At 41.3% G+C, this 13,056-nt stretch overlaps 1 protein-coding gene across 1 annotated transcript in view; it reads right to left on the bottom strand.

Moving 5' to 3' along the window:
* The window catches only part of EMILIN1 (elastin microfibril interfacer 1), a 215,941-nt gene that overhangs the window by 72,876 nt on the left and 130,009 nt on the right, over nucleotides 1–13,056 (bottom strand). Inside the window, exon 3 of the mRNA XM_053709403.1 lies at nucleotides 5,903–8,017. Within this exon, the coding sequence (XP_053565378.1) occupies nucleotides 5,903–8,017 (2,115 nt within the window). The remainder of the gene's footprint in view (nucleotides 1–5,902; nucleotides 8,018–13,056) is intronic.

Raw genomic sequence — 13,056 nt, 5'->3', positions numbered from 1 at the left:
TGCATTAACCAATCTGTGCTTATGTCTGCAGACAACTGTCAAGGTATCTGTGAAGATTATTAAATCATTTATGTATGTGTGTGTGTGTGTGTGTGTATGTGTGTGTATATATATATATATATATATATATATATATATATATATATGTGTGTGTGAACACCAAATGATTCATTTATTTGTAAGATATTAAATGGTTTGGCTGACCACAGTTCAATCCTCCCCCACTCAATATGCAAAATTACAATACATCCAAATGATGTATGTAGAAAAAGGGGTCAGATTGTCACTGACCCCTTTTTCTATTCAAAACATTGGTCATCTATATGTTGTGTATTGCAAATCTTAGATCAGACATGAAGATTCTGTTTCCTGATTAACAGAACATCTGAGATCAAAGATTATCAGATAAATAAATGACCTCATGCAGTGATACAGACACAATGTCTGAAAAATCAATGGATTTCTTTTTCAATTTAAACAGATTTGAAGAACCAGTTCTTAGCTGAACAAACATTTTCAAAGGAAATAATCTTATGCACATAGATGCTAAATTGTCCCTGTTGTATTGAATCAACATTTGCACTGGTTAGCACAGACACATGTTTTGCATTATAACTTGTGAGTTCATTTAGAATAACAACTTGGGTTTAAAGCTCAAACATTAAATATATGCCTTAGACTGTATTAAATGTCTATATATGGATCTGGGAAAATGCAATTCAGATTGTCTATTTGTATAACGGTAACATATTAGATAAGTGTATGCTGGAATTAAAAAAAAAGGGAATACAGTTAATTTTAAAATGTCCAATTTTAATAACCTATTTCTTTACATCTCTCAAACATCTAAGAAGTACATATATAATTGGTATTTTAAACAATATCCTGTGTATTTTATACTCTCAAAGAGAGATATACAGATATGAAATATTAATCTGTATGGGATAGTAATCCAATATAGATATAATTATATGAAAACAGCATATGTTTGCTGATCTCAATGTATGTATTATTGGTGTGATCACAAGAAACATGTTTATATTTAGTATTGGAGTAACCAGAAAAATTACATTATATTATCCCATCTATAATTAAAATAGTATGTTAAATAATCATTATATAGGGAGATATTTGGATTAGCAGTGTTAAAAAAAAATGAAAGTATCTTGTCTGCTGCCCCCGATGGCCTAAATCCAGTATTACAGCTTCCGGGGGGCCAATCATCCTAATTTCACGATGATTAGAATAAAAAGGGGTGGGACTATATTGCAAAATATAATCCCAAGCAAGAGAAGAAAACAAAACTCTGTGCTGAATTTTGGACTGACTAAAACTGCTGCGATCCAGTCTATTATAAAGCAACCTGGGCATATCTTTTTATCCATCTTGCAAAAAATTACCTCTTTCAATTTATGAGGTGAAATTGGATTGATTGGGGAAACTCTGGAAGTTAAAACATGAATTGTTTTTGTTGGTAATGTATGCCGGTTGTTTATCTTTAATATTTTAGACAAAGGTAATTGGTAAGACTATAGTCAAATTGCAGTTAGTAATTTTAAAAGGGTGTTTTGTATTTTAGCTTACATTCATAGTCCTGTATAGTCTTAACTAGTCACTCTTGTATGCTAAGTAATTAATTTATTTGCTAGATAAATATCCTTTTGGGTTGCATATTTCTTAGTCAGGCCCATTATTGTAGTAAATCTCTCTGGTGTGTAATTTATCTCTGCAAATATATATCTATATTTTAGAATTTGCTTTATTGCTGCTAAAGAATTTATTTCATCTCAGATAACTTAGCATAGAAATTGACTGGTAAAGTGTATTGTTCTATTGTTTAACTAAGCACTGTTAAAGTTAGTGGCTCATATCTTGGTATCTCATTCTGGTAGTTTAATGAAATTCAACTGTGAATAAGGTTAATAAATAAGGTAACTTTTGTGATCTTTGCATAGCATATTATAACAGTTTAAATGTGTATTGTTTTATTCAGATCTGATTTTTTTACAAATATATTTCAATGTGTCTATAAATTTTAACTAATATAAAGAATTTAGGAATTTACATTAATTTTATTGTTTGGTATATGCATGTTTATTGGGGGTTTATTTTAAAGAATAATTATTAAACATATTGTATTATAACCCAGCCATATACTGACACAACAAGACTAACACCAGCTATAATGTTAGTATAGAGAGCATTATTTAGCACTTGTTATCACATACAGACAATACCATTTGCCTTGCATTAACCAATCTGTGCTTATGTCTGCAGACAACAAGACTAACATCAACTATAATGTTAGTATAGAGAACATTATTTAGCACTTGTTTTCTCAAAGACAATTAGGGAAATAAATATAGCAGAGTTATCCTTGAAGTCAGCAGTTTAAGTTCTGAGCATTAGAAATGGCTTAATTTTCAGAGCTACATTATATGAAAAGGGGCAAAATAAATCATGAGAATACATTGTAACATTGTTAAATATTTTATACACAAGTCTCTCCCTTTAAGTTGTGCTGTGTCTGCTAGATTAGGTGTACCATGCTGTGAAGGAGGCCTAGTAGCTTCTAATCAGCCTGAGCTGAGTATAAAGTCATAACCAAACATATTGGCATCGCTGCATTTCTGTCAGATAAAGCACCACTTTGCCTAAAAAATTGTTGCAATTACAAATGTTAGGCATTCCCATGTTTATTTTTTTTTTATTTTGATCGGTATGACACAAAAAAGTAGAGAGAAAAAAGCCAAATCTGACACATTCCATGCAAAACTCCAAAAATGGACTGGACAAAATGATTGACACCTTCTCAAAATTGTAAGCAATAATTGCATTCCAAGTTTGTAATGCTCCTGTAATTTGTAATTAAATGCACCTGTATCAATTAACAGGTTCTGACAATATAGAAATCACACTGGCAACCAGTTAAAATGGTGAAAAATGTACTCAACCTTTCTGTTGTATTTCTCTGTGTGCCACACTGGGCATGGAGAAGAGAAAGAGCAGCAAATAATTTTCTGGGGATTTGAGAACAAAAATTGTGGAAAAGCATGGACAATCTCAAGGTTAAGTCTAAAGTCCATCTCCAGGGATCTTAATGTTTCTGTGTCCACTGTGTGCAACATTGTCAAGAAGTTTACAGCCCATGGCACTGTAGCTAATCTCCCTGGATGTGGACGGAAAAAAAAATTGATCAAAGATTGCAACGCAGGATTGTTCAAATGATGGATAAAGAACCTCAATCAACTTCCAGACAAATTCAAGCTGACATCCAAGCACTGGGTACAAATGTGTCAGCTTACACTATGTTGCTATCAAAATTAAAAGGGACGCTATGGTAGGAGACCCAGGAGTACCCCAATGCTGACACATAAACATAAAAAAGCCAGATTGGAGTTTGCCAAAACTTACCTGAGGAAGCCAAATTACAGTTTTTTGGCAAAGCCCATCATTTTACTGTTTTCAGAAAAAGAAATGAGACTTTAAAAAATAGAATACAGTCAAACATGGTGGAGGTTCAGATGTTTTAGGGTTGTTTTGCTGCTTCAGGTACTTGACTGTGTGCATGGCATTATGAAATTTGAAGACTACCAAAGAATTCTGTGGTGCAATATAGGGCCCAGTGTCAGAAAGTTGGCTCTCAGTCAAAGGTCATGAGTCTTACAGCAGGACAATGACCCAAGCACATGTCAAAAAGCACCTAGAAATGGTTTAAGACAAAGCTCGATCCCGCATAGAGCACCTGTGGAAAGATCTCAAAACAGCAGTAGGGAAAAGCAACCCTTCCAATCTGAGAGACCTGGAGCAGTTGGCGAAAGAAGAGTGGTCCAAAATTCCAGTAGAGGGGTGTAAAAAAACTCATTGATGGTTACCGGAAGTGATTGATTTCAGTTATTTTTTCCAAGGGGTGTTCTACCAAATATTACATTCAGGGTGCCAATTTTGTCTAGTCCATTTTTAGAGTTTTGCGTGGAATGTGTCAGATTTGGCTTTTTTTCTCCACTTTTTTGTGTCATACCAATACAAACAAAAGAAATAAAGATAATGCCGGGGTGTCAATATTTTTGGCCATGACTGCATATATATCCTCTGTGTGCAGTATTTGGCTGCTTGTGTATTTTGTTCTTGTATTTTCTGTTTGTTTTCTGTGAGTCTTTGTCCTATGCTGTGTTGTGAGGCTTTTTGGAACTTTTATGCTTTTGTAATTTAACTCAGACATTTAACTCAGACATTTCCTATTTTGACTATTATGATTTTCACTCTTGGCTTGACTGGGTATCCTTAAGATATCCCCCTACCCTCATTATTTGTATTTTGTATTTGTCTCTTGGTTTCATTAGGTCTTCCTTGGGATATTACCCTACCCTGATAATTTGTATTTTGACTCTTGGCTTGACTGTGTTTCTTTGAGATATTCCCCTACCCAGATCATTTGGATTTGGATTTTCACTCTTGGCTTGACTGTTTTTTCCTACAGATATTCCTCTACCCTGATAATTTGGATTTTGTATTTGTGTCTCATGGTTTCATTAGGTTTACCTTGAAGTACTTACCTACCCTGATCATTTTAGATTTGTGACTCTTGGCTTGATTGGGTTTTCCTTGAGATATTCCCCTACCCTGATGGATTTGGATTGTGACTCTTGGCGTGATTGGATCTTCCTTGAGATATTCCCCTACCCTGACATAATGGATTTGGATTGTGACTCTTGGCTTGATTGGTTTTCCTTGAGATATTCCCCTACCCTGATATAATGGTTCGGATTGTGACTCTTGGCATGATTGGTTTTCTTTGAGATATTCCCCTACCCTGATATATTGTGGCTCTTAGCTTGATTATTCCCCTACCCTGATAATTTTGAATTTGTATTTTCACTCCTTGCTTGATTGTTTTTACCTTGAGATATAACTCTGGCAATTTGGATTAATATTGTATTTGTCTGAGCTGTTCTGACCTTATGTGTTGGACAAAGTAATATATTATACTTCCCTTTCTGTTTATTTCTTAATTTCCTGCCTTGTGTTACCCTGCTTTGCTAAATTTACATTCCAGTGTTCCTGCTATGTTATGTGCAATAGATGTTCCCCATTTTGTGAAGCCGTACAACAGTTCCCTAGATCAGTATTGCATTCTTCTGGATAATACTTAGTTTAATAATTTAAGCAATTTTGATAGAGTTCAGTTTCCAAATTTGGCCTTTATACTCTCCTTGTTTTCTACTTTGATACTGTGCGTTTAAACTTGCAGTATTTTAGTAAGAGTATTTAGTCTCTCAGCCATTAATTATATCTGTCTGACATGAAACAACAGCATTTGTACCAGATGCTTAGGAAGATGCATGCCTGGTTAGGAAAGAGGTTTTGTTGTTTAATAGACTCTTTTTAATGATATAAGTTTTCCAGCACAGGTACATTTGAGTACTCACATTGACCAAGCCATCCCTTTTGTACTGTACAGTGAGCAAATAAGCTATATAGCAATAAGCCCTTTACCTCTTTGATTCGGTTCCCAGTCATTTAGTCTACAAGGTCTACATCTCCACAAACTGTGATAAAATAAAGTTAGCAAGAAAAAAAGCAAAACAAAGACAAGTTAAATAACACTGAAAACATTGTAATTTGATTGGTATTCACTTGAATGTGCCAGATGCTGTTCTGTTATTTTCTATACAAAGCATCTGTTGTGAAGAACCAGCTTTAGCCCCTTTGCTGCATGGGGTGAAAGCTGTTTCTTGGTTGACCATGAGATTTGGTGCACACACTCTTTTATCAAATTCTTAATCTCTCTCTTTGTCTATTTCAGTGCCATTTTACAAGGCACTGACATAGAAAGTTTTAAAAACAAACATTTCTCAGATCTCCGAGATTATCGGAATAACTATAAATGATCACATCTTACCCATAAAGTCCTGAAGGGTGAAGTTCTGAAACTCAGATGAAAGAACCAACATGGAAGTGTTCAAACTGCTGAGCCTCTTGTGAATGCCGTTCAAATGGCTGTTATGGAGCTTATCAAACCAAGCACTGTGAGTCCTCACAGTGGTGTTTACTTCATGTACACAGTTCCACAGGCTGGACACGTGCTTGCTTAGATTTTCCTTTATCTTGTGAAGACTCCCTGAGACTGTATCCAGCTTGAGGCAGACATTCTCAAGCTTAGAGAGCCTCTCTTCCAGTCCACTTGTGGAACGTCTACAGTTATGGGACTCTTCTAGCACAGTGTTCCCAAACCTATGGATCTCTTTTTGAACATTCACAAATCTTTCTGTGCTGTCTCCAATGTGATCTGTTACTTCACCTTGGATTTTGTTGATCTCAGAGATAATTTTGTCCTTGGTTGTCCCCAGTTCATGGATATCTGTCTGATGCTTTCCAACGGTCTCCTGAAGGTCTTTGATAGTGTCATTGAGGGAGCTGAAGGTGACAATAATGTTAGACAACTCTCCTTGCATAGATTTTAAGTCATTTGTGGAGCTGCCACCAATAACACTGAACCCATCTAATGATTTGTTAATTAGATCCTTGCCCTCCTCTGCTTTTTTCTGGATAAGTTGGCAGGTGATTTTACATTCTTCTACCTCCTCCTTTAACTTTCCAACTTCTTCTTGCAGGTTGGAGCACACCTGCCCACAACTCTGGTAGTCAAACTGTATCATTCGGGTAAGTGACTTTATTTCATTTTCCATATCTAGCATCTTTCCATTAGTTTCATTTTGATACTGATTCATGTCTCTGTGTATGGAATCACATGTGTGCATCTGAGTGAGAATGGAAGTTCTCAATCTATCATTTAGGTCACTAACATCAGCAGAAATTTTACTTAGGGACTCTCCATTAGCATCCACATGTGATCTTGTATTAGTGATTTCATCCTCCAGGTCATGGAGAGTGTCCTGCACAGAACTTCTAGATATTTTGAGGTCATGTAGGTCTGATCTTATAATGCCAATTTCATTTTCATGATGATTCACTCTCCTCTCCAGATCAGAGAACTTACCATCTGAATTTTCTGCTTTACACTGATTACACCCGTTCACAACATCATTTCTCAGATCATCAATATCCTGAATGACATTGGCAAGGCTGTTCTCGTTTTTTCCATGGAGGTCCTTCAGGAAGTTTATATCCAGTGCAAGATCTGTTATGGTTTTCCCTACTGTATCCTCAAATCCAGAACTATTTCCCCACTCATTAAGCAGTATATTTATATTTTTCTCATTGCTAAAGATTCGGTCCTCTAAGTCATTTTTCAGTTTGTTGATCTCTTCATGGAAGTAGTGATAGTAATGATCCTCAAGGGTTTTTTGTGTGGTATTCATTCGAGCTTCAATATCTTCTATGCGACTGTTCAAGTCATTGTCTTCCTGAGTCCCATCCTTGTCACTGTCACCAAGCTTATTGTCCAGACGTACAGTTAGTGCAATGACAGAGCTAGAAAGTGTCTCTGCTTTACTTGCTGTGTCCTCCACTCTTATGCGTAGGTCAGTGACTTCAGCACAGCAGTCCTTTGAAAGTCGAGATGTCAGGTCTACCACATGTGTCTGAATGTTCTGCACAGCCTCTCTGTTGCGCTGGTCTATAGAGCGGATAAGTTTCTCCATACCTTGAATTCTTTCCCTATCTTCATTCTGTTGTTTCTGGAATCCGTCCAAACCAGATAGACAGGCAGAGCATGATTGCATCATCCTTTGCTCTACTTCTCTTAAGATATCTCCCCGCAACTCTGTTAATTTCTGAGCCATTATCTGATCTGAGTTGCCTGGCTGTTTGTTATTTCCATTATTTAAATTCCCTAGTTCCTTATCATGGTCATTGATCCGGTTATCCAGTTGTGTGAGCTGCTGCTGTATTTTAGTGAGTGTCACTTTCATCTCTGGTTGAGCAGAATCGGCCGGTTGCTTCCCATTAAAGGCTGTTTCCAGTGTGTGAATGATTGACTGTAAATTCTGCTGCTCCTTGGTCAGATTTTTCACTTTTTCCTCTAGCTGTCTCACTTTCTCAGAATCACCATAGCCTATAAAAGTAAGTATAGCGCTTAGAAGAAGTTTTTGGCACAAGATAGTAATGACATGCAGTTTCAATTGCATAAACCATAACCCTAATAAGGTAAACACCCAAAATATAACACCTATATGGTATATACCTTTACCCTGATATGCTGTACACCCAAAGCTGAATATATCATAAATTTTAATGATGATGTGGCATACACCTGGCCTAGTATATACAAGTCAAATAAGAAATATGATAAATGTGAGAGTATATTTCTTAAAGTGATGCCACATTTCTAAATGCTTTCTAGTGAACTAATCCTAATATCAAACCTTTGTGGTGGTCATAGATGTAGTTCAGGAACATGGATGAGAATAGAATCCCAGAGTTAGGATGCAAGGAAGGAGATAAACTTCATAAGGAAAGCTGTAGAGACAGGCAAGGCACACAAACATCAGATGGACCCATGTGGGGCTTGAGAAGGAAAACTGTAGAGACAGGCAAGGAAAACAAACATCAGATGACCCCAAGTGGGGCTTGAGAAGGAAAACTGTAGAGACAGGCAAGGAAAACAAACATCAGATGACCCCAAGTGGGGCTTGAGAAGGAAAACTGTAGAGACAGGCAAGGAAAACAAACATCAGATGACCCCAAGTGGGGCTTGAGAAAAGAACAGTGACATCCAGAGGAACATGACAGGCATTTTATTTGTTCTATCATGTTTGTTGCTAAACATAAGGCTTTGTCTATAGAACACAGCAGTATTCTGAATGTGTTACTACAGTGGACATCAAGGGATGGAGCAAATAAGTATTTAGTGAGAGTTATTGCCAGTTTTCATGTCTAAATAAACCTTAAATAACACCTACATATGTTGTCTTGAATGATTGTGTGTCTGGCATTGGCAGCAGGTCCAAATGAAATTAATGGAAAAAAATAGGATTATATTAACGTTTTGTCAACCCCATACATTCACCCATTGTGACATTATGTGCAGTGGCGTCTGTTACAGAAGCATTAGTTATTTTGTTGTGAAGAGCTTATTTCCCAGCAGCAATGCCTGAACCAGCAAGCCAGCGCCTAAGAAGGGCTCCAAGAAAACCGTAACAAGTATCATTTCATAAAGAGTTAACTCTTTTTTTTCAGCTTTTAGAAACTATTGCCTAAATACACATTTTTGCTGGCCTCAGCTCTAAGTTTAGGGATAACCAATCCCATTGTCTAATCACCTCTGGAGCCAGACTGCTAATTGATAAGATGAACTTGTAAACTTGTTATCTTAAGTACTGTAATCCTATTGTGGCCTGTCAAAGGACAGTGCTCTCTATCTAAATGTGTGATGGGGGATTTTGTGCTTCCCCCCCCTCTCCCCCTGGGAGTGCCCTGTGTGCATGTAACCTTAATAAAAAGCAGGCTGGGCATCCCAGTGCTGAGTTCTTGTTTGACCCTCAATCGCAGCGTTGACTCGTTTTTGTGGGCAGAAGGGTATCCTAGCTGTACTACAGCTAAGGGAGATTATTCTATATTTGCGAGACTCATATAGAATACTATGGAAAGCAGCTTCTCCCCTCTTTAGCAATAGGGATCCAGGCTACTAAGCGGTCCATCTCTCAGCGAGACTAAGGGTAACCGTAACATTTGGCGGCAGCGGCGGGATTTTCCTGGATTTCCTAGGAGAGGTACAGAACGGATGGAGAGCGCTTACGAAAAATTGAAGCGTACAACCCTAAAGGATTTACTTGAAAGCAGAGGGGGGTACGCCAGCAACCGGCCGAGGAGAGAGCTGATCGCAGAATTGAACGAACTGGATCAGAGCTTCACAATGGCGGAAACACCGACCACGATTAGTGACGAAAAAACCAGGATTGTTCGGGAAAGGCTCTCATTATACGGGCCGAACCCCTCCATGGAATTGGTACAGCAGTTGATGGCGGAGGCGGACGAGGATATACGAGAGACTCGAGCCCACGAACTCAACCTAGCGAACGCACACCGCAATGCTGTAGCCCCGCAGGTAATCATCCCTGTCGAAAATGCTGGGAGGCCCAAGATACCCTATACGGCATTTCGACCCTTTCTAGAGAGCGAGACAGGGATTGATGAATATTTGGCGGACTTCGAAAGGCAATGTGCCCTGCACCAGATTCCCAACAGAGAGTGGCCCACGATATTGTCTGGGAAACTATCCGGGCGAGCCCTGGAAGCCTTTCGTACTCTGGGTGCTAAGGAAGTGACACAGTATGAGCTAGTTAAGGAGACACTGTTGCGACGGTACGCTGTAACTCCGGACACATATCGCCGACAGTTTCGGGGCACGGAAAAGAAGCCTAACGATACCCATATGGAATGGGCGCACCGAATGCGGAGAGCGGCAAATCACTGGCTGAGCGGAAGTAAAGCGGTGACTGGGGAGGAGATTTTACAATTGTTTCTCTTAGAACATTTTTATAATGGCATGGAACAGCAAGGGAAGGAATGGCTGCGAGACAGGCGGCCTTCTACCTTAGAAGAAGCAGCCAAATTGGCCGATGAACATTATGACTCCCGTCTTCACGAACCCATGAACTACCGAGCTCCAGCACGGGTCGAACCCAGAGAGGTTTACCGTGCACCCCCCTCGTGCTGAATTCCGAGCCCCGGTGCCCACAGGGCCCGTCCGACACTCAGGACCACCCAATAACAGCTCTGAGCGTCACAGACCGACTTGCCACCGATGCAAGCAACCAGGGCATTTCATGGCTAGCTGCCCCCTTAATACGCACCAGACACCCAGGAATTACAATTACCCCTCTGGGTCCTATCGTCCGGCCCGGGCCCTCTGTGTTAACCAAGAGGCCCCTATGGAGGGATATGTGGGGCCGCTTCACGAGGCAGACCCTGTATATGCTGCCTCAGATAACCGCCAGCACCATCGGCAGAGGGTATGGCTCGAGGGGCGATCTACCGAGGGATTGCGAGACACAGGGGCTACTATCACGCTGGTACAGAGTCATTTGGTGCCAGAGCACAAGCGATCCGGACAGACTGTGGCCGTTAGAGTGGCGGGGGGGGATGTGTACAAAATTCCAACAGCTAAAGTGCATCTTGATTGGGGAGCGGGAAAGGGGGCTGTGAACGTGGGCCTAATGGATAATTTACCTGCCGAAGTACTACTGGGCAACGATTTGGGCCCCATGACTTCTGCCTATGCTCCAGTATGCAACAACGAGGCGGACCCAGTGACTACACGGGCCCAAGCCCGGACGGAGCGAGAGCTCTCACCAGTGCGGGAGACACAGGTAAGACCTACCCCGACCTTGCCTGACAGGTTAGGCCCCATACCCTGGGACACCCCAGATGCTTTCGAGGCAGAGTCTAAGACTGACCCGACCTTACAAAAGTACCGGGAACGAGCAGAGACCGGAGGGGGCGGGGCAGATAACGAAACATTCTTATGGGAAAAAGGGAAACTATACCGCTGGACAGAGAAAAGGGGACAGCGTAGGCGACAGCTGGTAGTGCCCCACAAATACCGTCAAGAAATCCTCAAAATAGGCCACGACATCCCCTTAGCAGGCCACCTAGCCGTTACCCGTACCCTACACCGCATTACTCACACGTTCTTTTGGCCAGGGGTGCACGCTGACGTTAGAACTTACTGTAACACCTGCGATGTGTGTCAACGAGTAGGAAGGCGAGGCGATCACCCTAAAGCCCAGCTAGTAAATATGCCCATTGTAGAGGAACCCTTCAGCCGGGTTGCTATTGACCTAGTGGGACCACTGGCTACCCCTAGTCCCTCCGGTAAGCGCTACATTCTTACCGTAGTGGACTACGCTACCAGGTACCCAGAGGCTGTCGCCCTATCCAACATACAAGCGGATACGGTAGCGAATGCACTAGTACAGGTGTTCTCCCGGGTAGGATTTCCAAAAGAAATCCTATCCGACCGAGGCACCCAATTTACGGCTGAATTAACCCAACAACTCTGGCAGGTTTGCAAAATTAAGTCCCTCCTGAGCTCCCCATACCACCCCCAGACGAACGGGCTGTGTGAGAGGTTCAATGGGACCCTCAAGCAAATGCTCAAGACGTTCACTCAGGAATACCGAGACTGGGAACGCTTCCTGCCGCACCTCCTATTTGCTTATCGGGAGGTGCCCCAGGAAACGACAGGGTTCTCTCCCTTCGAGTTGCTCTACGGAAGAAAGGTACGGGGACCCCTAAACCTGATCCGGGAGCACTGGGAGGGAGAGATGGAGGCTGACGGTGTCCCCATTGTGCCATACGTGCTGGAACTCAGGGACCGAATGGAGCAATTAGCCAAATCCGTGCGGGCTAATCTCCAGTTGGCCCAGAGAAGACAGAAAGTATGGTACGATCGGGGGGCCCGAAAGAGAATCTTCACCATAGGACAAAAGGTGTTAGTACTTAAGCCGGTGAAGACAGACAAATTGCAGGCGTCCTGGCAGGGTCCCTACCAGATCGTAGAGAAAAGGGGAGACACCACTTATGTGATAGCTAGCTGCCATGACAACAATCTTAGAAAGACATTCCATGTAAACATGCTCAAGGAATATTTTGAGCGACCAGAGAACGTGACGGCCGTATGTTGTTCCCCTCAGGAAGACCCCGACAGTTTACCCATTCCAGACCTATTAGAAAAGAGTCTCCCCACAGGTATAGTGGCGCAGGTTCAGATAGGGGACCGACTTAGCCCCACTGAAAGGGAGCAGCTCAACCAACTCCTCCAGTCCAAACACCTCACCTTCTCCCCGAAGCCAGGGTACACTACTTTAACCACCCACCAGGTAGATACTCCGGGACAAGCTCCCTTGCGCCAGGCTCCGTACCGAATCCCTGAAGCAGTTAGGACAGGAATGAAGAAGGAGATCGATGAGATGCTCCAGCTCAGGGTAATTGAGCCCTCCGATAGTCCATGGGCCTCCCCAGTTGTCTTGGTGCCCAAGAAAGATGGGACCACCCGGTTCTGTGTAGACTATCGGAGGCTCAATGAAAATACTGTGACGGACGCTTACCCTATGCCCAGGGTAGACGAGCTACTCGATCGTATAGCCAGGG

This window comes from Bombina bombina, chromosome 4 (assembly GCF_027579735.1).
Source record: "Bombina bombina isolate aBomBom1 chromosome 4, aBomBom1.pri, whole genome shotgun sequence".
Lineage (NCBI taxonomy): Eukaryota > Metazoa > Chordata > Amphibia > Anura > Bombinatoridae > Bombina > Bombina bombina.
Note: the sequence above shows the minus strand (reverse complement) of the source record. Positions and strands in the feature narration are given on the sequence as shown.